This window comes from Taurulus bubalis, assembly GCF_910589615.1.
Source record: "Taurulus bubalis genome assembly, chromosome: 7".
NCBI classification, from domain to species: Eukaryota; Metazoa; Chordata; class Actinopteri; order Perciformes; family Cottidae; genus Taurulus; species Taurulus bubalis.
Window position 1 is genome coordinate 9125917 of NC_136595.1, and position 26277 is coordinate 9152193.

Genomic DNA, 26277 nt, shown 5'->3' on the forward strand with positions numbered 1-26277 from the left:
GTTTTGTAGAATTTGACCTCTAAAACCATCGTCTACTTATGATCTTTGTTGAGCCTTCAGCAGCATCTCGTGGTCGTCCTCGGCGGATGGAGTTTGCGCCGGTGGTCGAGGGGAGATGGTTACCCCGTCAGGATATGGCGGTATGACAACATCTCCGTGGTAACCGAGCAAACTCCATCTTCGTTGGAAGACCAGGATCAAGGTCAACGATGAACTTTTCATGCTCAATTATTCAGACTGTATTAATTTTCTGTAAATAATCTTTTCCCCGGCTAAGTGGAGCCAGTCGCTAAAGTTCAAAAGTGCAAACCTCTCTCGTATTCCAAACTCTCAAGCAAAAAGCCAGATTTGGATGAACGGGGAGTTTTGATAGTAGGAATATCGCTCTAGTGTCGAACCCTTTTGACTTTCATCAGCCCCGTCCTCTCGGCTCCTCTTCTCAAAGAAAAACAAAGCTCGGCTACAGTTCTGCTCCCTTCCGTGACAACCGCGCTGTTTCTTCCGCAACAGCACGGACCCATCATCCTCCGCAGCCTCGGCGAGACGGCACGGCTCCATTTGTATCTGTCACGATGCGTCTTCCGCTCACTCCGTCTGCCGCACCGCATCCGCCGGTCCGCTGTCGATAAGAGCCGAGTGTTCGTGTGAACCGAGAGGCCTGGGGTCGACGTGGAAAGAGGAGATGAGCCCTGGGACGTGCGTCCTTTTTGAGCCCAGAAGCCCCCGTAGCACAAAATCCTCAGGAGCCTCCGACCTCATCGCATTCCCCCACGCTTCTCCAAACTCACCTCCGGCTGCACTGCTCAGTCCGACTCTGATTGAATTCCACACACAGACGCTTTGCATTTAGTTTTTGTTGTTGTTTTGACATCTGTGGTCCTTCATTCATGACTTTTTTAAATGTAATGAGCGCCTCTGTGTGTGTGTTTGCATGTGCGTCTTCATTGACATGTGTTTGTGTGTCTGCAGAGACGGTCCTTGGAGCCCTGGCCAGAGTTTTGAGGGAGGACTGGAAGCAGAGTGTGGACCTGGCAACGACCATCATCTATGTCTTCTTCTGCTTCTCCAGGTAAACCGGCACTTTAAACATAGGCAGAGGCCCACAAGTGTCCGACTGTCCCTTCGGTCCAACATTTTAGTGACATTTGGTCTTGAATCTTTTTTGCTATTGCTTTTTCAGGTTTGTCGTTCAGGTTTCGGGTTTAGTGTGACGGTTCTTGGGGAGTTTTAAACTTTATTTATAGTATTCACTTCTTTATGGCTGCAAACTTTATTACAAAATGTATGCCTTTGTACTGACCTTGCATTTAGGTAATTCGGCCTTTTGCATTTGAGGCACAAACCCAGTTTACCAGATTGTGGCAGTCATAACATTGTAACCGTATTGTTGCCTCCTTGTGCTCAGTATTTCAACATTTCTGTTGTAACAGAATTGACCCCCACTGACTCTGCTCTCTTCTCCTTTCACTGCTCTCCCTCTTACTTACAGTAGTCATCCACCTTTGGCAGCGTACCTAGTACTGAAGTTTCACTCTTCAACTGGGGGTTAGGAAACCCTAAAATTAGCCCTCGCTAGAATAATACATAAACGTCTGTCAGAGCTGATTTAGGCAGCGAGAGGACGTGTATGTCTGAAAACCGATCGTCGCTCTTGGCTCGCGTCCATCTCCATGTTATGCTGTTTGGATTGTGAAACGGTTCAAGTTGGACTGATTATAAGTCGGACCAGGACATACTGTTTGACTGAATGTGTTTTGACTTTGACAGTTTACTTTGTAAACTACTTTAGGGGTGACGGATTGGGTCATTTTAATGACAGCTCCCAGCTGGAATCCCTGACACTTTTGGATAAATGGAAGTCTTTTTCTTTCTCTCTCTCTCTCTCTCCTTGCCTCTTAATTTTCTCATCTAGTTTCTCCCAGTTCCATGGCCATGTCACACATTTCAAGATTGGGGCCCTCTGTATGAATATCATTGAGCATGAGCTGAAGAGGTACGACCTCTGGCAGGACGAGCTGCAGAAGAAGAGGAAGGCCTATATCCTTTTTTCTGAGAGTCATGCAACTGGAGAATCTAATACTTACACCAGCTTGGTTATCGTGGTCTAGTTTGAATGCTTTCTGTGTAAATTTGATTTCCTTAACTGATCTCACATGAAGAATTCTCTGAGAATCCAAATCTGAAGAAGGAACATGAGAAGTCTTTCAGAAAGTACCAGAGCCTTCTGACCAAGCAGGAGCAGCTCCTCAGAGGTAACTGGAAACCTTTTACCCAGCGGTGACGTCGGGCCTATGTGGCCTGCCGTGTCCACCGGGCTGTTAGCAGCAGATGCTGGAGGCGTGCGGGTCAGCGGAGTCCTCCTCTCAGCCCAGTTGTTTGACTTTGCCGTGCTCCCAGACTGCAAACGCCAGTCTGCTCACTGCGTCTCTAAGTCCTTTTTGTTTAACCTCTGCAGGCACTCAGCGCTGCCAGTTGGCCAATCAACAAAGTTTCCAGAGATATCAGATATGTTTAGCAAAAATGTTTGGGAACGTTTGAACAAAGTTGTGTGTCTGAAATCTAGAATACTGTGTGTTGAATGTAATTACACAGACACGTGTTGGTGTCACTGGTACCAAAGCGTAAGTTAGCATCTTATAGCTGCAATATATACAGTATATGTGACGCAGTTATAGCACTTTTTAAACCAAAACGTTCTAAGTACTTCCAGATTAAAACAGCTAGGCACAACATATAAAACCGGCAGGATTGTATCAGAAATACTGACTGAAGTTGATATAATGAATCATTTTAATCTAAATGTCTTTGAGGTTCTGGTCCTTGTTCAGACAAAACAAGACATCTGCATTTTGACTCTACTCTGTTGTTTTTATACCCTAAACAATTAAGTGATGATTCATTAAGATAATTTACATATTTGTTATACCCGAGAGGCACAAGAAAAGCTCCATTGAATCAGAAATGACTTCCAAAAGCCAAAACAACAGTAACGGAGTACGTTACAGCTAAAGGACAACTTTCTTATGTCTCTGACGTCTTTGACCCCGTAGTTTCTCTGGGTCTGCTGCTGAACCTGGCTGAAGACCCCCGCACAGAGCTGAAGATGAGGAACAAAAACATCGTCCACACCCTGGTGAAGATCCTGGACCGGGACGACGAGGAGCTGCTGCTGGTGGCGGTCTCCTTCCTCAAGAAGCTCTCCATCTTCCTGGAGAACAAGAATGACATGGTGAGACAGAGTAGGAGGAGTCCAAGTTAAAACACTCTCCTCTGTTTTCTTGCATCTTAAACTGAAGCGCTGATATTCACAGGGCCTGGCAAAAGTTTGAACCCTCCTTAGTTTCTAGTTTGTTGCATGATAACCTGGAATTTAAATAGATTCATATTTTGGATTTCATGTACTGGACCGACACAAAGTCATCAATATTGGTGGGGTGAAACACTTGTTTTAAAAAAAGTACAGATCAGGTTTGGGCTATAAATAAAATATTTGATCATGTCACATAGCTACTCTAAATTCATTATTACAAAATGGCGAGAATATTTTTTTATAACCCAACTCTGATCTTAACTTCTCCTTGGTTTTCATGGAGCCGGTTTCTTGTTGGTTTACGGACTCTGGGGCCTTTTTAGAACCCGTGTATAAATACTGACATCATGTGGCATTCGGTTTAACTCGGTCCACCTGTGTGCAATCTAACTATGTGACTTCTGAAGGTAACTGGTTGCACCAGATCTTATTTAGATGATTCATAGCAAAGGAGTGAATGCATTTGCATGGACCACTTTTCTTTTTATTGAATTTTTTTATTTCACCACATTTAATTGTATGTCCACTACATAAAATCCAAGTAACAATCCACTTAAATTCAAGGTTTTAATGCAACAAAATAGGAAAAACAGCAAAGGTGGTTGGATACTTTTGAGAGACACTGTACCAGCTTCAAGCTGTGCTCGCATGTGCATGATGGCTTCCCCGTGTACCTGTGTTCCCTCAGAGCTCTACTTCTGCATTTCCTCCACGTCTAAACAATTCACTTGACTAGTCAATTTTATTTATACAGCCCAATATCACAAATTAACACTTAAGCTCTTAAGGTGGAAAGCTTTACAAAGTAAAAAATAAATAATGTATCTCAAGTTTTTTTCTCTGATCAGATGGATTTGTGAAGGAAAATAATCCTGCAATTAATCTGTATGTAAAACCACTCTTGCGTGAACACCTTTTGGATTTAATTAAGTGTTTGTTGGAGAAGCTCCGCCAAACTATTCATTGTTTGAAATCCATGTGTGTTGTTTTAAGTTTTTCCCGACTAGTATAGTCAATCTCCTAAATTACATCTCTAATGAATGTGCTCTTTAACGAGGTTGTTTTGAGATATTTAAACTCCATTAGTGAAATCTCTAGGAAGCAATCCTTCTTCATTTGTTCTGTAAAACACTCCCGAGTCATGTTGACAAATGGCTCCTCTGCTGTAGAAATGCTAGTTGAAACCACGCTTATCAAATTTCAATTTAATAAATGCTTAGAAGGTCCGCTTTTGGCCACGTGTCCCACAGCGCTCGTACAGGCGCCGACTTTCCCCTAATCCAGCCCCACCTGGTTCCAATCTCACTCAGTTTGTGGTTCTTTATCAAAGCCAGACCCTGTTAGGAACTGGTTTTATCTCCTTGTTTCCCCTTCAGTGTATCTTTGATTCAGATTAAGGAAGCCTTCAGGGAGTTTAGACCCACTCAAGTGTGTGTCCAGCAGGAAAATAGTGGTTTCAACACTTTGACTTGGTTGAGGATATCAGTTTACACAAGGGAAAAGGGATTCCATTTAAGGACATGGGTGTTTAATTGATTTTAAAAAAAAGAAGAAGAAGACATAATCACTTAATGATGCTGTGTGTCGTCAGGTTTTATTTACTCAGCAAAAAAACTAAAAAAAGATAAGATTTCAACGCAGTCTGATATATTTTCCCCCGTCACTAATGAAAGGGGAATGTCAGTAGTAATTGACACGGGCTGCAGTTGATTATGGTGCTCGTGGTCTGGTTTGTGATGGTGCGACTGGAGCTGGTTTTGCACACAGTAGCAGTGCGTTCTTTAACTGGGAGCAGGTTGCGTCACCGTGATATCTGGCTGCGGGGGAGACCACAGGAGAGGGGAGGCCGACACGTTAACAGGCAGCACCGGACTGACGAGCGCCGCTCAGTCACACTGACACTCTGTGTCCAAAACGCTGCCGCGCTGGGGACGCGCTCGCACATCGGCGACCCCCTGAGGAGTCGGCAGTCGTGGGTTTGTGCTCAGCGTCATCAGCTCAACACCTCCACCTGCCTGTAGGTCATGTATGAAGATGTTAAGTAACTCAAATATCAGAGACAATTCAGAGTTATCATCTATTATAATCATGAAAGATCTCTGTATTTGCACCCAGAGTAGTAGCATGGTGCAGTGTAAACTGACTGATAATGTAATCCAGTAAAGAAAGTAATCATTACATTTTGTGTGATAATTTCATGAATTTCCACGTTCCAGTAGAACATGAAGTATACATTATGATCTATTAACTTCTGACAGAAGTATCCCATTCCTTTACATTATCTTGATAATCATTTCATCTAAAAATGGAGAAAAAAAAAAATTGTTGCCATGAAATATATTGCAAATCACGTGACGCCTGTGTTGTATATACATCAAGTGTTGGTAGAAGTACTTTAACACCATTCAAAAATGCTCATGCTACATTCAAAGTTTAGCTAAAAGTACAGAAGTATAATCAGCTAAATGTACTGACTTGTCAAAAGCAAAAGTCGCCGTCATGCAGAATACTTCCATCATGTGTACCACGTGGCACAGTTTTAAGTGACGTTATGTTGTAGAGCTGGATTGTTTTTGTTGTTATATATTATGATTATTATGATTATTATAAATATTACAGATGTCTGTGTGCTTCTGGAGCCGAACCTGGAAGTTTGTTGTTTTGTCTGTCGTCTGCAGGCTGAAACGTTTGCCGTGGAGAAGCTTTCTCGACTGGTTCCCTGCGATCACGAGGATCTCCTGACCACCAACCTGCGCCTCCTGCTCAATCTCTCCTTCGACACGGCGCTGCGCAGCCAGATGATCCACGCAGGACTCCTTCCCAAAGTCTCCTCACTGCTCGGTAATCAGACTGTGTGCTCCCGACTGTTTTGCGTTTGTGCACTGTGGATGTGTTTATACCGGCTCATTGTATGTTTATGACCGAGGTTGTATTCAGACACGTGTCATCCATCCCGCGCCCCCGATGGAGCCTTTAAATTGGTTATAACTGAGGCGTATGTGCAGGTGCAGCTTTTACGCGGCACCCAGGCCTCGAGAAAGCCTCTGGTGACTTCCTGAAAGCTCCAGAGCGTGCGATCGCTGCGCCGTCTCCTCCGCGAGGTCGTGTGACACGGTCCGAGGCATCTCTGACGGGCCTTTTGAAGCCTCTCAGGGGGAGGCTCGGGTAACAGCGCATAATTAATATAATATATTTGTTAGAATAACATGCCAGCGCCTCTGCACTAATGTTGTTTTTGCAGGAGCAGGCCGGAGAGGTCTTCAGAGATTTAGAGAGGGCTGTTTTTTTGGGAAGTGGGGGGTTGCTCATACAGGAAGTGAGGCGCACACATAATATAAGTTAACACTGAAATATTACGCCTGCTCACAGTCTTGACACTGTTGAGTTTGCCTGTATTTGTGTGTTTGTGCATGGGTTTAATGCGCTCTGCATGTGAGCCGACGTGTCATTAATCATCTGCTTTCACTGCCGACTCTCATCTTTTCAATTGACGCACTCTGCGTGAGGACTCTCGGGGTCTTATCTCTAAAGAGAGAAGACAGCGAGGGGGCGGGGTCTGTCAGCCTCCACTCTCTCCATCCAGACCTGACCCGAGGTCACGGCTCCTGATGATAAGATGAAAGTGGGGTGCGGGCAGGGGGGACTCCACTTGTCATCATCATCTCCCACTCGATCCATCCCACCACCACCTGAACTCAACAGGAAGTAGAAGATCCCTCTTTGTCAGCTCCACATTCTTTCTTTTCGTTTGCGTTATACAGCAAGTCGATCAGAAGTTAATCGATAATGTTGAAAAACTGTTAGCAAAAATGCCAAACATTGTCTACTTTCAATGTGAGCATTTGCTGCGTCTCACAGTAAATTGAATATATTTTGGTTTTGCGGTTGTTCGGGCAAAACAAGACATTTTAAGAAACTATGACGGTAACCTCTTTAACCCATTGAGAGGGTCAGCGTGATGTAAATTCAGCCAAGTCGACTTAGACTTTCCGCAACCGTCATGACACCGTGGACTGTGGGAATGGACCCAAAGCACTGTCTGCACCTGTGTGTCCAAAATAACAAAACAGAAATATTTCTTTCTCCTCCATAAAATCCCTCATCAGAATAAAAGTTAAGTTTATTCCTCAGAAATACCACCAAACATTCTCTGGTTTCAGCTCTTAAAACATGTTGCCTTATTGTCTGCTTAATCTTGTCGTGAACTGAGTCTTTGGGTTTGGACCGCTTGACGCATAATACAAATAATTGGAAAATGTGAACATTTTATAGATAAAAATAAAAATGATCTGTTCCTCCAAAAATTTGAACCCATCCATGTAATAATAAAAAAACACATTAATTCGTCGCAGCCTCATTTCCAGCACTGCCTGTCCCTCCAACAGCATGTTGACTGGCATTACATTGCAAAAACAAATTAGGATTCTTGTGTGGGGGTGTGGACCTTTAAGAGCATTTTACCCTGTTAAGTGGTGCGTGATGTCTCCGAAGACCCAACCCAGCTTGCTTATTTATCCAGAAAATACAATAACAGCGATGCGGTGCTGTCGGCAAAGCAAACCCAGACGCCTCTTAATGTGTGCGGGTGTAATTTTACGAAGGTTAGGCGGTTTTAAATCAGGCTGGGGTGTAATTGGAGTTTAGCCTGCCCACTAACTGCCCCTGAACAGTCTAGTTAATTCTTAACAGCTCCCCCTCACCTTTTATTTTTTTTCTCCTCTTTCTTGCCCCAACCCCACCAGTGTTTTGAACATTTAATGGGATCTCTCTTGTCCCCCATAAAGGATCCTCCATGTTCCTACCAGTAAAGTGAGGGAGTCTGCAAGGTCTGCAGGAGCTTATTGCCTGTGTGTGTGTGTGTGTGTGTGTGTGTGTGTGTGTGTGTGTGTGTGTGTGTGTGTGTGTGTGTGTGTGTGTGTGTGTGTGTGTGTGTGTGTGTGTGCATGTGCATGCTTGGTTGTTTTCATGTGCATTTCAAGGTATTGGTTGAGGTAAAGGATCGCTAATGAGAAGCACATGTTCTGGCCAATCGCTGGCTGCGCTGGAAGGTCCAGAGCAGCGAGCGGCGTAGCTTTAACTTATTAAAGGCAGTAAAATTGATGCTTCCTCCTGTTTTGCCAATTAAAGTTAGAAGCCGTCTCTCCCTCCTGTGATTTCAGGGCTTCACTGAGCACATCTGGATCCAATACTCGAGCGTTTAGGCTCCCCGTACGGCCAGTGACCGAACACGGCTGGGACCAGTTTTAACTGGACCTGGTTGGGGATTTGGAGGCTGGTGGGCATTACAGGAGGTCTGTCGGTGGTTCTGGTCCAGTGAGGAGCCTCTCTCTTAACACTTCTCTTAATGAAAAGTTCCCGGGTCAAACTCTGGTCTGAACTCTATTAATCCCCCCTGGCTGGCTCCTCCTCCAGGCCTCCAGCCCCCAGCTCAGGCCAGAGGTCAAACTCATAAAGGTCCGGGGCTCACTGACAGACTAACACTCAATCCATTCTGTCTTTATCTCCTCCATGCTGCTCCCGAAGCTTGATAAGCTCACAAAAGTGTTGTGACTGGCAATGTACTCATTTTATTGGGACAAATACTAAAGGGTCAGTTCACCCAAATAAATAAAAAAAGACACATATTTTGTTTCTTAACCTCTGGCAGTATCTATCCATGCAGATGTCCAGGTTTTACATGTCCAGGTTTTGAGAGATCTGTCTCTTGGATCTCTGGATAGACCACAATGCAATGGAAGTGAATCGCTTTTTGAGCTTTTCAGCCTGTTCTACTGCCTCCAAGTAGCAGACGAATTATTAATGTAGCTTTAAAAATAATTCAGCATGAACGTGTCTTTCCACAAACAGTGTCCCGCTTACCCGGATAATCCACAGACCCATCTGTCCACAGTTTTCATTGGAACTGCTTCCTACTAAAGAAATGGTCCCTATGTAAACTGTTCGCCGTGAGGTCTGTGGAGTATCTCGAATAGTAACTGGGTCACTGTTTCTGGATTTTTTGTGTTCTTTATTTCAAGGCTGGCCTCATTTTATACGTGTAGAGCCGAACCAACAGCATGTTAGTCCGTCTCTCCATACTGTCTGGCTTCCTGTCTGTGGCCCTCAGCTCCAAGCCCATTGGTTCCTACTGAAGATTTAATCTTTAGAAACATTTCACAATTATATAATTTCATTAAAAAAAAAGACTTACTCAAATAGGAGGAAAGGGGTACATTTGGGGACTATTTTCACTGGCGGATCAAAATGAAGTCAAAATGAACTACAGTGCTCGTGGTAAAGTAAGAACCCATTGTGACCCATTAATATGTTTTCAATAGTTCTGGACAACAATGCACAGAGGAAGAAGATATACACTTTGTTAGTAGACACATTCACTGTTGGTCTGCACATGGAATTTGTTGACAATAAGAACATATGATATTGTCAGACTTATCCCCAAAAGCTGTGAATAGCACAACAATTCCATTCACTTCCATATTGTTGGGACAGAAATCTGGATGTATCAAAAGCTGCACAAATAAAGTGCATAAGCAAATATTTTGTATTTATTGTAGCATGGAAAGCTCGCCTTATTCAGTTTGCAGCCAGCTGCAGTTCCACATTCATCATTTAGATGTTGTTTTTCCTCAAAAGAGGAACGCGAAAAACTGAGAAAGTGCAGTCGCCTGATGCTGATTCTGCACCGAATGCCATTTGACCTTCAACAGGAATCGCTGTTAAGAAGGCCATTCAGCTCATTAATACTTTCAAAAAACACACCACTCTCCTAGATGTGGTCATTGGCATCCCGCGAAGCGTTACGGCACAACCAGTCATTCATCCATTGACTTCCCTCCTCCTCCTGTTTATGTTGCAGCTGACGAGGCCCAGAGACAGCTCTGCATGTGCATTCTGTACCACATCAGCATGGACGACAGATTCAAGTCCATGTTTGCCGACACAGGCTGCATACCGCAGGTAAGACTGGCTAATGTACAACGCCAGCAGACCAAGACAGACACATTGGCATCAGCAGCCAACGGCACCCGGGAGTTAATGCATGAGAAACGGAGCGAGAGGGAGGGACACACGCCACATCTGGAACCATAAACCGCCAGAGGACTGCTCAGTCTTTGCTCTCGCTGCGATGACGTCTCTGTTTTTCCTTCTTTTCCTTCTCTTTCCTGAAGACATCCTCTCGGCATCTCATCCTTTTCTGTATCTTCTCCACATATTCAACTCTTAATTAGCATGACTAAACTGGGACGCCAGCGGTAGAGACAGGATTTGTGATTATGAAAATGAAGTTTGCCGCCTAATTTCAAACCCTCCTCCTCAGGGTTGTTTCTTTCAACTTTCGATCAGAAATCCACTCCCTCCTGATTGAGTTGACCCGGTCAGTCGCTCTTCTCATCATCGGCGATTAGCTAAATGTGCGTTGTGTTTGTTTGTTGAGATTGGGTGTAAATGCCGGCCAGATGTGGCCGGGGCAGTCGGCTGTTTGTTCAGAAGGTCACGTCGGCAGCAGATCTGAACCCCGGGCTCCGCTGCGCGGTAGAAAGGAGGCCGGCGAGCAGCATGACCAGGATGTGACCTCCGACCCCGCCCGAGGCCCGCTCACTCTCCCCACGCTACCCTCTTCTACCTTTGGTCCCACTAATCGGGCGTGGATAAATATCAAAATCCATAGTCTTGAAAACGTACAACAGGACGCCGAACAGCATCCCGTCATGCACATATTTATGTATACGATATCAGACAGCAGGCCTAGGTACAAAATGCACGGCCCGCCACTGAGTTGCACACATATTACACATGTGTTTTAAGGCTGATTCTGACTACATTGGACAGTTTTAAGCATACATGAATTAAAAATAAGGGTTAAAAGGAGTCAATTTCATCCACCAGAATTGCATAAAGTACCTGCCCCCATAAAAATGTAGAGCTTGAAAGAAAGACGATATAATTGAAAAATTTACATTTCTTTTTCGTTGTGATTTCTTACTGGCTTGGTGTTTCTAAAATCCTAGTAGCAGCTCTGCCTGCCATCACGTCTTTCCATTGCCAATCTCGCTGATCACACATCAACAGGGGTTTAATTGGTGAACAGGTAGCATCTATTCATCAAGCAGAGGTTGGACCATTTTGTTGTTCTATGTGATGACAACAGGACAATTGTCTGTACTAAAGTTAGGTGATGATGGAGCACAAGCCTGTCTGTCCCCCTGATCACCAAATGTTTGCTGTGATGAACAGTTGTTTTGGACTAAGAAGACAAGATTTAATAGTTTTCCTTTTGTTTAGGTGTTGATGTGTGCATGCAGATCTTTGCACAAACGGCATCATTGAGCGCCACATTCGCACATTGCAAACGTCATTCTTCCAATTTAGCCAGCGTGTCGACATAGTTTCAGTGGTTCATTTACATTATTTTTTTTTGTCCCATATAATGTTTACATTTACTTTCCATCCTTAACAAACTGCCTCTCCCCATTTCCCACATTTGTATCCTCTCTACCTAGTTTGTACTTCTAAGACCCCTCTCTTTTATCACTTTCCCAGGCTAGTAGCTGACCTGCCCCTTTCCCCTTCTCCAGCTTTTAATGGGGTCACCGTTTGGTGCTGGATGTGGGGTTTCCAGAGCAGGGATGCCAGGGGTGAGGGAGGAGAGGAATGGAGGTGGAGGTTGGAGGGGGGAGGTGGCTGCGTTGGTAGGACTGCAGCGTGGCGTTGGGCCCTGACTGGGCCTCCGGTGGCTGTCTGTGGTAAATAAGCAGAGGCAGGTGCCAGAGAGTCTAGACGGGGCTGATTTGGGGTCCGGGGCCCCTGGTATGTGATACCTAACCCAGCCTTTCTTTGACTCCTGACTCCTCACAGGGAAGCAGTGCACCTCTGCCCCCATTCCCCACCCCTCCTCTGCTCAAAGCTTTTCCTGTTTAATGTTAAATCAGTGCAGGAGAGACAGACAGACAGACAGACAGACAGACAGACAGACAGAGGGAAGGAGGTGGTGGGTGTTTGAGAAGTTATGAATGTCGCTTACCTTTATCTCGAATCACTGTCTTTCTCTCTCGAACTCAAAAACGTATAGACAAACAAAACAAAATGTGTGATCTGATTTAGTTTCTTCGCCCTCCTTCCTTCTCCATGGCTCAAACCCGACATTAAATTAACAAAATGACACAAAACGCACACACAACATGAAGTCATGTCACCCATCGTCTACCCTCTGCTCCTTTTTATTTTAGCTCACATCAGAAAAGAAATACTTTCAGCTAATTTCATAAACGCACTGAAACAATGATATATAGCCGCGAACACGCGACTCCTTTTGTGTGTTAGTTTGTCTTGAATGTCAGTGATGAATCACTTAAGAGTTTAACCGACATTTGGAACCTGTGATTGACAGCTGATGAAGATGGTGTTTGACTGTGGGGAGGAAGAGATGGACGTTGAGCTCATCTCGCTCTGCATCAACCTGGCTGCCAACAAGAGTAACGCCAAGGTCATCTGTGAAGGTCGGAGCTCCAAAGAATGGATAAACGTAACAGATGGAAAAGGGCATTTCATCCCACGTTATGCCGTTACGTTCTAAAAGGATCTTTTCTTCCTCGTTGTCCTAGGCAACGGTCTGAAGATGCTGATGAAGCGTGCTGTGAAGGTGAAGGATGTTCTGGTGATGAAGATGATCAGGAACCTTTCTCAGCACAGCGGACCCTCCAAGAGCCTCTTCCTGGTCAGTACTTTGTCCTTTGAACTCATCCTGTGTTCTAAAAGGAAAATCAAATCAGTTAAGTCTTGAAGGCTGAAGGTGGAGCGAAGGTATTCATAAGTTAAATCATGACCTCAAAGCAATGAATGTTTTGATCAAAAGCATCACATCTTAGTGAATTACTTTATATAGTATAGGGCCACAATGCATATATATATATATAACGTAGTAAGTATAACGACATGCAGGCGCCCCCATGGCTAACTCACAAAATCTATAAATGTTTTTAATTTGAGAAGAAAAATAATAGAGTAACAAGATCCATGACAATCTGCCATACTTTTGGTTTGACTTTTCCAGTACTTTGTATGTATTGTACCAAAGCTGGGGGTGTCCAATCACCCTGGTTCTTCCATCTCACTGACACTCTCCTCTATCCATTCATATAAAGACACCATGTAGCGACAACGCCTCTCGATGAAGGAACAGAGCACACAAGTCAAGTCCATATCAGCCCTCGTTTAAAAACTCTCTCCGATCTGGGTTTGTCTGTCTGCTGGTAGGACTACGTCGGCGACCTGGCAGCTCAGATCAGTGAGAAGGAGGCGGAGGCGGAGGAGTTTGTGATCGAATGTCTGGGCACGCTGGCCAATCTGACCATCGCCGACCTGGACTGGGCGCTGGTCCTCGAGGAGTACAACCTGGTGCCCTACCTGAAAGACAGACTCAAACCAGGTGTGTGTGTGTGTGTGTGTGTGTGTGTGTGTGTGTGTGCATGTGTACGTGTGCATGTGTACGTGTGTGTGCGTGCGTGTGTGAAGACTACTTGGGCCTCTGTGGTCTGCATCAGCTGCACTGCCTGAGAGGGTTTTTGTGATATCTTTTAAACCCACTCTTGCAGGACGTGCAGTAATGGCTGCCCCAGTTCTCTCATCTATCTCCCTTTAAAGCCAGAAGCCAGGTCTCTCCCATGCCCTCTTAACCTCTGCCGACTCCTCCTGCATCACACTATCAGGGAAGTGTCACTGGTCATGGATGATATGAGGACAGAGGACCCTCGTTAGGGTCTGGGCCTAATCTTTACCTTTGATGACCAGTGACCTCCTCACCTCAGTCTAGTGCTAGATGTTGAAGTTTATATTAGTTGCATTGTAGGATAGAAAATAATAAAGAACGACAGGAAGGTTGGAACGTAACATTAATGTATAAAATATTATTATTATCTAACCATGAACATCATGATGAAGACTTGATCTGGGACACGGGTTGGGTCGAGAGATGTTGCTGCACGTCTCCGGGCTTTGTCATTATTTAAATTGCATTATTGTTGGGCCCTTCTTTAACTGGGACTCTTTTTTAAGTTTAATTGATACACACTAGATTTGGAGAGGTTCTATGGGTTTCCTTTCACATGAAGTTCAAATGTTGGACCAGAGAAGACCTATCTAACAAATCTATAACAACAACCCTGGCTTATTTAGAAGTTTGATGTTTGTCCTGATTTATTTTAGACCCAGTGCCGCTTCTTTTGGTGTCATTTTATGTTTTTGATACCAGAGTACCAGAGTTTCACCTCCGATACCAGAACAAGTTTTTTGATCCCTGACTTTAAGAAGAATACCTGACACATTTAACAAAAGAAGCCAAACAAAAACAAATGTATTTCATTGTTTTATGATAACATTAGTTTTAATCTAATTCAATTATTTATTTATTTTTTATTTACTGGCTTTCATGAATTGGTTTTGATAATTGGATGTTATGGCCACATGTCATATTTCCAACAGTCTGAGAATTGAATGATTTCACAAAGATCTGAGTGATCGTCAGAAACTTCCAGCTCGCTAACATCCACCACTGAGCCCATGAGTTATTTATTGATCTGAAAATGAGCCTCTTGGGATCCTTTAAAAGTAAATACATGTCCTCAGACACAAATGGAAAACAGACATTTTATTTATAACCTTTTATTCCCCAGGCAAAGTTTTCTAGACTGCGTTGGTATTAAGACGCAGAGGTCCTCTGTGTTTCCCCGGGCTCAGCACTCTGTTCTGCACATCGGAGGCCAGATGTTTCAGAGGATCAATGAGGTTCCTTGGCCGGTCATCCACATTTAACTTGCACTTTTCCCTGATGTCAGGTTCTGCTGAGGATGACCTCATTCTGGAGGTGGTGATCATGCTCGGCACCGTGTCCATGGACGACTCGTGTGCAGCCATGTTGGCAAAGTCCGGGATCATTCCTGCTCTTATTGATTTGCTTAACGGTGAGAACCAAATCCTACTACAGCCTTCCAAAGCATTATGAAATGTGCCGTGTCGTATTCTTTTATTTCCATATTTTTTTATTCTAGGGACTAAAAGTCTGAATATTTTGCCTCCTTCAACACAGATATTCAGCTTCTTTTTTTAATCTTTGTCTTCCAAGTCAGGAAGTACAATACTAAATTGCTGGCGTGCTCTTTTAAAAGCTGTGGTCTTCTCTCCGCCTAAAAAAGCATACCTTACTTAAGTAAACCACCATAACTGGTCCTAATTAAACCAGTTTTGAATATTAAGAAGAAATGTGAACAATCACGTGATCATATTGCTGCCTCGTTGAACTCCACATCTCCAAAATAGGTTTACAATATGTATATTGATTAAATCATGTTAATTACAGCAGTAGCCATTTTTGTAATTTTGCGAATATAATCTGTGACATTGCTTCATTTTCCACGACCCTGAAATGAAAGTTTTCGTCACAGTGACTCTAACCTGGGCTGTGCCACAGTGTACAAGGCACATAGACACTTCTATTGACATGTCATGTCATACGGGTGTTAAGTTGCTCTTTATCCTCGTTTCCATCTCAGCCCAACAGGAGGATGATGAGTTTGTGTGTCAGATTGTCTACGTCTTCTACCAGATGGTCTTTCACGAAGCCACCAGAGACGTCATCGTCAAAGACACTCGTATCCTTTGTATCGGAGACATTTTTATCCCGTTAGATGAAATACATGTTTAGAGACCCGACCTATCTACAAGACTGTTATCAGTAGCTTCCAGCACATCATGTACACTGGCTGTATGTTATTCTCTGGTGCTCTCCAGAAATACTCCTTGTACTGCCCTGTATCTAAACTGTTGGGTCCCATCTGTATCTCCATAGCCACCTCTTTTAACCTCTCTTCTTTTTTTTAACCCTCTGGGTATTTTAAGCTGCCTGTAATTGTACACAGTTGTGGTCGGTGGCGGCTTGTGTCAAATTACAAATATGCTCTCTGTCAGCACGGTCTGATTGATGTTTTCTTTCTTTTTTCTGTGCGAAGATTATAACGGGAATATCTGATTTAGGCACTGCTGTGGGAGGAAAGCATTCACTTCATCACAGGCAATGTAGACAGTGGTTCCTTCAGCCGCAGGGCACCTGTCTCCGGTCTCTTTTGTCTTCAAATGACTGAGTGGTAGCGGTTGTTCCTTCCCACAGTCCACCGCATCCCCATCGTTCCCCCTGCGATTGATTAGGGACAGACAAAGTAATTGATTCAGCGTCGAAACGTCCCAAAGAGGATGAAATATTTTTTCCTTGAGTCCTGATCTCAGAAGCGCCCGCGTACCTCATGGACTTGATGCACGACAACAACGGCGAGATCCGCAAAGTCTGCAACAACACGCTGGATATCATCACTGTGAGTAACTGACGATGTCTCATGAATGCAAAGTCAACAAAGTCAGTATAAGGTTGCAAGTTTTTTTTTTTTTTTTTTTTTTTTTTAAATACATTAGAATGTTCCGCAAAGTTCTTTTAATAGATGTAGAATATATACAGAGGGAAAAGAAGACAAGATGGGAGGCATGGACTGAAATGTAAGATACAAATCACGATTTTCCATTTTATTGAGATTAAAACAGGTCCTCCAGTATGTTATCTTCTACAGCTCTTTTCCATACCAACATGAAACGTTTCGACCTTTTCCAGTCAAACAGTCAAACTCTCTCACCTTCTCCTGATGTGCCACATTTGACATCAGCGATTAACAAACCGATGAACTCCCGAATCACCTCGTGACTGACAGGTGTGGTCAGCTCCCAGTCAGTGCGTGATCGCTGCCAGACCTCAGATCAGCGTAATTAGCTGTAGATTACAGCCAGCCAGTGTAGCGGGGCAGAGGAAGTGTTTCATTGAAATTATCAGTGAGACCTATTAAGTTGGGAACCACATGAAAGGCAGCCGGTGGGCTCTGGAGTGTGTCAGCTCGCTGGACAGCAGAGGTGAGAGAGAAAGCAGAGCTGTGGACACAAACACGCACGCACACACACACACACACACACACACACACACACACACACAATCATTACTGCTCGGCTGTGCGGGTTCCTTTTGGCAGCACACGCCATAACTGTGCAGTCCTGAGATAATCGCCTTTGATCATTGTGGCCCTGCTCATGTACAAGCGCACACACACACACACACACACACACACACACACACACACACACACACACACACACACACACGCGGAGCTTCACAAGGAACTTTGTAGATGCGGGAAGTGGGAGAGAGGCTTAATTCACAGTGATATATTCAGAGCCCGGCCACGTTTCCAGAGGAATAAGTTGAAAAGCTCGCAAAACTTTGATGCATTTCCTCACCCCTGCTGTGATGAGCTCATGCCAATAACGGATTATATATGTCATATTAAGCAAATAAAAGAGCATATTTGGTCTGAAAACCTGAGTCAAAGTGCTAGTTCAGCCTGTGGTGTATCGGCACGCCGACAAAATGTGTCACTGTCACCTCCGGGTGGGGGTTTTGGATGACGGTCAATAGGCCCGTTTGAGTCCGGGGTCTCGGGCCCGGCTGTCAGTGCTCTCGGCCCTCTGCTTTGCGTCTGAGTGATTAATCTTTCGGGCCGCGGCGCCGCGGTCTCAAAGGCCGCCTTTATCGCTGCCCCTTCAGCCCCCGCAGAGAAAAAGAAAACAGAGCTCTGAGGTCGTCATCCGCCCGAGCTGCGCACGCAAACAGAGGTTTTCATAAGGACGGCGGGAGGAGAAGACATGACATGGAGCTGTTGATCCCACTTGTCTGGTCTGTTGTGAATAAGAGTCATGTGGCGAGTATCAGTCAGTGTAGCATTTAAAATGTGTGCCAATAAAGTGAACCCTCTCCACCGAGATCAACGCTGATAAGTCGTCTGTCTCTGACATTCCAATAATTTTCTAAATTGTGCATTAAAAAACCTTTGTGGAAATGCAAGAAATGGGGGTTGTAACAAACGTTGTTATGCTTGGCTGAGGTGTAAAAGTTGTGGCGTTGAATATGACAAAATGCAATTAAAGACTGATGGAAACGTATTTTCCAAACACGCCTTGGCATGGCAATAACTCGCTCTATGCGTAGGCAATGCGTTCACGCCCTGCTGCCACTCCCCGTTACCAGAAATAATGAGTCGAAAGAGCGAGAAAGTTAGTTTGATTCAAGACGGAGGCTCTCGTTCCAGTAAATCAGTAACGACTGCAAAAGAAAAAGGCATAAATATGTGAAGTTTATTTCCAGAACAGAACAATCCTTCAGTCAGCAGTCGTGCGTCATTGAACAACAATTCTAAAATAGTGTTGAGTGCTCAAAATACAAATGAATTGGCAACATTTCTAACAAAGATTAATGGACATATTTCTCTGTCTTTTTTTTGTTTTGTCTCTCTCCAACATGGCTTCAGGAATATGACGAGGAGTGGGGAAAGAAGATCCAGAATGAGAAGTTCCGCGTGTACAATTGTCAGTGGCTGGATATGGTGGAGAACCGTCCAATGGATGAGGCGGGAGAGTCCTTCCTGTACGGGGACGGAGAACCCTTCATCGGGGACGGAGACATCCTGGAGAGAGCCGATCTGTTCTACAGCGCCGGTACGGACGGCCATCGGCCTTTTCGCATCTGGAGGGTGGGATGAGAGGACCGATGTCGACGCTGAGCTCCGTTAATAACGAGTTGTTGTTTGTGTTGTTTCATCCAGATGGGATCATGTCAGCAGACAGTGCCATCAGTCCCGACTTCTACAGCGACTTCCAGGACGGAGAGCTGGGAGAGACTGGATACATGAGCAGGTATGGAGCTCTGACTCGAGTTAGTGAATCGTGATCATTTCAAATCGTCTAGCGTCAACATTTTTAAGTGAATAAATTGAAATATAACAAATTCTGCTTTTACACCCGTTAAGTTTAGTTTACATTAACTGTGTGTACCAGTTTGGTTCTGGGCCAAACAGCACCCGTCATGTCAAGCAGTCTTTGTCTGTTAGTCTGAAAAAAGGACCAGTACTGTGTGATTAGTAGACTTGTGGTTTTAGCATGAATTCTATCCCTTAAACTATTATTAAATCCATCTGCTGGTCATGGAGCCTGTCAAGAAAGCAATATCCAGATTGATGGGGCAAGATGGTTCAGTAGAGTAACCATGTTGACGTGTAAACACGGCAGCATGCCAGTACAGAGATTTCTCCCGACCAATCAGAAAGAGAACAGGAGTTTAAACTGGTGTGTGGTCACGATTCAATTCATTTGTATTGCCCAATTATCACAAATCACAACTTCAATTATCCGGAAGGAAATCGCTGTGCATCAGTTGCGAAACAAAGTAGGAAAGAGTTTGAATATAAAAATCAAAATAACAATAAAAGGCCAATTCAAAACATATGCAATGCCAAAAACAAGTTGTGTGTGAGTGCTGCTTTCTTCTTTTTCTAATACATAATCTGTGGCTGAGTCAGCACACCAGCTTTTACATGGAGCACCTTAACCAGAACACAGATGAGTTTCATTAATTGGTGAATGCAACGGCCAACAAAATAAAAAGAGGAGAATCCGGCTCCCTGAATGTTTTGTTGCTCTTTGCTCATGAAAAAGAAAAAAGACATTTGTGAGCCTCAGAATATGGAAATATGGATATTTAGCGAACCTAGCACTGGACGCAGTACTGAGCCCAGCTATCGGACCCCAGCCCTGCAACAAAAAAAAAGTGTGTCAGCAGGGCAGGTTGTCTTTGTCCAGTAACGCCGGCTGTGTCAGAGAGGAAACACTAAACTGCGAGTGTTTACCTTCAGGCGGCTCGTCCGCCAGCCAGCGCTCTGCCCTCTCGTATTGTTTTTCTGAATCACTATTCGCTGATCTGTGTTATTGAACCAGGCCGGGCCTGAGTCAACAGGCCTCTCCAATCCCAGAAGGCATCGCTCCACCCTGAACAGCAGTGCTCCAGCTTTGAGAACAAACACTCTCCGGCCGTCTCTCTCTCTCTCTCTCTCATTCCTCTGTGGCTCCAATATATCAGCTACTTTAGTCCCAATACGCCGCTGACATTCCACAGCGAAACATAACTCTGAAGCCTGGGAATTAAAAATCAGCCCTTATCCCTTAGATGGACTGCGAGTCCGTTTTTGGTCCCAATATCGAGCGGCAGCTAATTCGATACGCCACCGAGATGATGAATAGTTGAGGAAATAGAGAGTTTATTGTGAGTAAGTTGTCTTATTTATTATCAAACTTCTCCTCGCGTGCGATAGAGCTTGTGTATTTTCTCCCCCCCCCTCGCCGGCAGGAATGTTTAATTTGGCTGTTGTTGAGAGGCCGACTGTGAGCGGCGCAATCCACGACAGTCAGTCAGTCCGAGAAATCCCAACCTGACTTCCCTTCACTCGTTTCTTTATTGTCTGTTTCTTCTCTCCTTCTGTCACTCTCTCTCTCTCTCAGCTTTGTAACCGATACCTTTTAAATATACTGAACGCGGCGGGGGAATCGGCGTCTGTGAGACTGTTTTAATTTGGCCGCTGTACTCTTGAGTGATCCAGGTTAACATAATAATCAAAGCCAGCTCCGCCGCTTATTTTAAACTATGTGTGAAACATGGTGTGAATGGGGCCTTTTTTATAAATGTTATTTGTATGAATATCAGAATGAGCTTTTATACCATCGATATGCAATGAGGATTATCAGTATGTGTGCTGATATGTGAAGTAACTGCAGTTTTCCAAAGCAAATCGTAAAATGGGTTTTACATGAATACCTCAAGACTGATTATTAATTTGTGACCAGAGGGATCCATCGCTGCAATACGTCGTCCGTATAGAAAGGGGGAAGCTGCCGCTCAGTAGTCAGAGCAGTTCGCTCTGCTCTTCCTGTCCAAGAAACTTAATGAAATGTTCACATGTTTTATTTAAAATCTATATTTTTCAATACATTGTAATCCGATTTTTTCTAACGCTCAAATATCAGTCTGGATATATTGGTGACAAGCTTTTAACTATCAAAAATGTATTTAATGTCCATGATTATCTGCACACTATTTCATTTAATATTTATAAGACTCATACTCGTATATATAAGACTCATACTATATATATATATATATATATATATATATATATATATATATATATATATATATATATATATATATATATATATTCAGTCTTATATTTGTGTTATTTTTATTGACGCAGTGCAGTTTACTTTTAAAGATTTGTTATAATTGCAGATTTTTTTGTTTTATTTTCAAAGATCTGTTTTGCCTTTTTATTGGACGGTTGATAATATAGAGACAACACAGGAAATGACGGGAGACAGACGGGATGACATGAACACAGGGACGTTTTGGTTGAATGTTATCCATCCGCTCTGATTAAATGTACATTGTTTTCACTGTACGGACAGACGGACAGATTTCCCACAAGTGTTAATTGTCTTCAGTCGGGTAAAGAGCGGTGTCCAATAGAGAGGGAGAGTCGTGGAAGACAGACAGTGTGCGACTGTGCACACGCCAACAGGAGGCTCATTGAGCACTTTGAGAGGCCGTCAGGATGTGGCGGGGCGCCGGGAAGAGAAGCGAGGTACGAAATACATGAAGGGAAACGGAGAGGCCGAACGCCGCGATCAGGTGAGACATGGAGATACGCGGGGAGGATGGAGGTGGCGGGGGGGCGAGACCTGCTTCTCCACCGGCGCGTTGGTTAGCTGTAACCTGAGCAGTGACAGCGGGGTGAGATCAAAGCGGGGGCCCTGGAAGAGACAGACGTAAGGGGGGGGCAAAGGGTCACGCCAAAGGAGGAAAAAGGCCTGATTCCCTTTCCTGTTCACTACCAAGGAATGCTCTCTGCGGGATGGGACGTGTCCCCGCCGCCTCCTGCAGCCGCTCCTCTGGGGCCAAACTGGCATTTGTGGGAACACCGGGCCCCTTGTCTCGACGACCCCCAACCACCCTCGCCTCATTTTGCCGGCGTGTCACAACACACATGACGGGAATGAGGGGGCAGACAGGTTGATTTGCATGTTTCATAATGAGACATATCAGCAGCGGTGTCGGCCGTCGCTTCTGGCGTCCAGACCTGCCGGGCTTCAGAAAACCCGTATTCAAAGCGGGATAAAAAAGCATCACTCACCTGGCTGGATGAATTAGATTTCCTCAGCGACAGCGTTTAACTTCTGGCTGTGACGGGAGCTTTTCGGTTTGATATGCAGCTCTAGATGAGAGCCCGTGTTTCTATAGAACGGTTTAAATCATTCCACAAGCACTTCCCCTTCTCAGTGCCACTCAGTTCTTGAGCCTTCCTTTTCAAAAAATGAAATGCAGGGTTTTATTATATTTGTTAAGTTTCATTACTTGTGTAATCTGTAATAAATCATTAGCGCTTTGGAACCGCAAGCTTCAACTGAAGAATATTCAAAATACATAGAATAATAGAAATGTTAAAATATTTTTTTTCTATCAAAGGAAAAACTCTGCCTGACTCTGTTAACAACGTATTATTAATGTAGTTTTGAGGAGACTCAGCACTCACGTGTACGCTATCTAAAACATGTCATTCCTGTAATTTATTGGCAGCTGAAGTTTATGTCTATAAATCTTGGTCCAATAAAAACATCTGTTACTTTTATTTTTTTACTTTAACTACATTTCTACAATGAAACAAAGTCAGTGTATCTTCCGGTCTTGAGTCAATGTTTGCAGTTTAAGTTGTATAAATTATTAGTCAATCAGACATTTGTCATCTGTTCGTTAAGGGTTGCAAGATAAATCTGACAGATTGTAAAGAAAACACACTTAAATTGCACATCATATTTTTTCCAGTGTATTCTCTCCTTTTGCATGTGAGTATTTGGATAATTCTTAAAATATTCAACTAAAACCATCTGAGGAGGAAGCGCCACGATGTGCTTCAACTGGTCGACTTACACAACCTGTGACAAGAGATCAGAAGCCTGGCCATAAGCTCCCAGGGCCTGAGGTCACATCTTCAAATTCAATTTCATGAAATGAAATCCTGATTAGCAGTCGCAGTGGAGGTTAATACGTATTTCGATCAGCCTCCGATCAACATCTCGTATAATGTTTTTTTTGTCACCATCAAAACTGTCCTGTCTGAACTTCAGGACTCGTGCGGGTCGTGAACAGATCCTAGAAGTCCGGGCCGGGGCGTGACCGGTCCGGCAGCCAGAGACACAGGCAGACACGCAGGCAGGCAGGCGGGCGGATGGTGTGACTCAGAGCTCCAGTGTTCCTCCAGCCTCCTTTAGCCGGGCTCTCAAATCCCCCCTGACAGCCGTAGCGTGCGGAGAGGAAAAAGACATATTTCTGCCCAGAGAGGAGGGAGAGGAGATGGTGGTTGTGTGGGATGTGGAGGGGTGGGGGGGCGGCAGGGGGTGAAGGCAAAACGGAGAGGAGGAGGAGGAAGAGGAGGTGGAGGAGGAGGGAGAGTGAGGATATGCTGCAAGCTGTGTAACTGATCGCTGGAAGTGATTTGGCTAAAAACAACACGTCATTATAGGCGCTTGCAGGGGCAAAGCAAACAGCTCGTATTTTAGGAGGCTGAGGAAGGCGGCGGCAGCCCGGCCGGCCGGCCGGCGAGGAGAAAGACGGGGATACGTGTGAGATGTGGTGTCATCCATCAGAGCCCAGTTTATCCATCGACCGCTGCATCCTGACGAGGCGGCCGGGACCTGTTGGAGGTGACCCCCACCAACCACCACCACCACCACCAGACACAAACTCCCAGCAGCTGGTCAGAAGATGGAGCGTGAAATCGGCCCCCACCCTCCTTATCCACATCCCCGTGGTAACTGATTTATACGGTGCAGATACAGGCCTTTTATCATCCCCCTCAACAGGCCTCTGTTGCCAAGCGGAGGGCAGCCAGGTCCTCCAGGTTTGGCCGCCGGCCTCCGCCCTCGTCACGGCGCTGTGTTTCGACATCACTCCGTAATTTTTTTTTTTTTTACGGCTTGGCTGCTCTGCTGTTTACCCCTCCAGCCATTAGCAGTCTGTAACTCACACACTCATTGTGGATGTCCAACACCTGCATCAGGACAGATGAATATTACATTAACTTTTTATGAGTGTTTTTTTTTTCCTCCTTTTTCTTTACCTTGAGGGATTGGTCCGGCCCTGGTGGTGGGAGTGGGTTGGGGGGTTCCATAGAGATGTCTGGTGTCAGAGTGCCACCTGGTGGTGGTGCTACATTCTGGTTTCAGTCTTTCCTCCAGATGTTTGGAAGCTTCGCTCCCATTCAGACACCAGAGCGGTAGTGAGGTCCAACACGGATGTCGGGGGATCAGGTCGCACTCTCAGTTGATGTTCCAGTTCATCCCAAAGGTGCTGGACGGGGTTGAGTCCAGGACTCTGGTGCAGACCACTCAAGTTCTTCCACATCGAACTGGGGAAACTGTTTCTTGATGCAGCTGCGTTGTCCTCGGGGCTTTGTCATGTTGAAACAGGAAGGAGACAAACTAGACTCACTATTATAGGAGATGTGGACAGTGGTGTTCACGCTAAAAAACACCTGTAAATCAGTGAAATACAGTTATGCACCATCACTTTATTGTGGTATTCTTATTTACTCCACTACATCATCTGACACTTGGGGTTGCTACAAACTTGGATTTTAAACTCGCTCATAAAATGTGGCTGTGGATAAGAAAGTATCAGGATCTCTGCAAAAAAAAAATGCAAAGCTTTGCATCAGCCCCATTACAATTATGCATTTTAGTTTTTTTTTTATTTTTGTTTGTTTTTGTCTTTGTTACAAAATCCCCAGTTGTTTATCTACTTAGTTTCTTTCAAAAGGGTAAATTCTGCGCTCTTATCTCTGCTTATTTTGGGTCATATCTGGGCCTTTGACGCTCACTCCCGGTTCTCCAAAGCACCACGCAGCATGTTTCTGTCCCTCCCTTCTCTGCTCTCTGATGACACCACAGCCTCTGACCTCTGAATTGCCTCACTAATTGAGACATGTAAGCTTTAAACACACAATTTCATGCTTGTGTCCAACTTTGCGAGTACGTTTCATAGTCAAGTCACAGGTTTAAGAATTGTGTTCATCTCTGTCATAACCCTGTAAAAGATAATAATTTGTAATGTTGCATCAGATTGTATTAATTTATCCCATATCTGCCTTCTTTTGTTCGTCCCTTCAGTTTGCCGGAGCAGTTTGTCCCCGCAGGTCGACCAGTCAGCGCCTACGGCTTCCACTCCGACGAGCAGTTTTTCTCCAACTGCAACACCGCCTCCCGGTAAACCTGGAAGCTCTCGCACAAAGACACCGCACGAGCTGCATCTTGATTGTGGAGGAACAGCATCGACGCGCTTCTTTTCTTGATTCGGCGCTCTGTGTTAACAACGATCAGTTCTGTTAATGAGGCACATGTTGGAGCACCAATTTGAATATTTTAATACACCGACACTCATTCAGGGAAAACTGCTGAAACAAGCAACTGCACAGGAAATAAGCTGAATTACCCCACCCATAAAATCCTCAAGACTCCATATGAAAGCATGAGATTTATTAATATTATATGAATGTGACACACTTAAAAACTAACAAACCTATGTATTAAGGTCGGTCTTGAATTTCATTTGACTTTTATTCTGATGAATTTTAATATTGCTTCTGTGATTCAAGAACACGTGCTGTGACTCGTGATAAACTAGGCAGCTGTTGACTTAACACTGGACAACGCCGAATGTTTCATTTGTAGCCACCGCCTGCCGAATGTGATCGCTCATGAACAAAAAAAACATAAAAAAGAAATAAGTGTGTTTTGAAAGATAAATCTGGTGTTATTCTATATTTCTTTCTCATCTCTAATGCGCAGACTCAAACTAACAATGTGTTGGTCGTCGCAATACGTTCTGACTTGCACCTTTAAAAAAACTGTTTTAAAAAAGCTCAGTAATCTGTAACAGCTGGTCACTGTAATTTTTATCAAACAGGAGGAAATAGTGCATTTGTTGGGGACTATATTCAGCGGCG

General features: G+C 44.4%; 1 protein-coding gene across 1 annotated transcript in view; it reads left to right on the forward strand.

Annotated features, from left to right (window-relative positions):
* kifap3a (kinesin-associated protein 3a) overlaps positions 1-25856 on the forward strand; it is a gene marked incomplete at its 5' end in the record, with an annotated part of 28289 nt that extends 2433 nt beyond the window's left edge. The window contains 15 exons of the mRNA XM_079221275.1: positions 970-1069; positions 1913-2055; positions 2160-2252; positions 3051-3229; positions 5989-6151; positions 10167-10267; positions 12699-12807; positions 12913-13025; positions 13565-13736; positions 15142-15267; positions 15856-15954; positions 16586-16671; positions 18703-18889; positions 18997-19087; positions 25442-25856. Coding sequence (XP_079077401.1) covers positions 970-1069; positions 1913-2055; positions 2160-2252; positions 3051-3229; positions 5989-6151; positions 10167-10267; positions 12699-12807; positions 12913-13025; positions 13565-13736; positions 15142-15267; positions 15856-15954; positions 16586-16671; positions 18703-18889; positions 18997-19087; positions 25442-25541 — 1862 coding nt within the window. The 3' untranslated portion in view covers positions 25542-25856. The remainder of the gene's footprint in view (positions 1-969; positions 1070-1912; positions 2056-2159; positions 2253-3050; positions 3230-5988; positions 6152-10166; positions 10268-12698; positions 12808-12912; positions 13026-13564; positions 13737-15141; positions 15268-15855; positions 15955-16585; positions 16672-18702; positions 18890-18996; positions 19088-25441) is intronic.
* Positions 25857-26277: the final 421 nt, after the last annotated feature.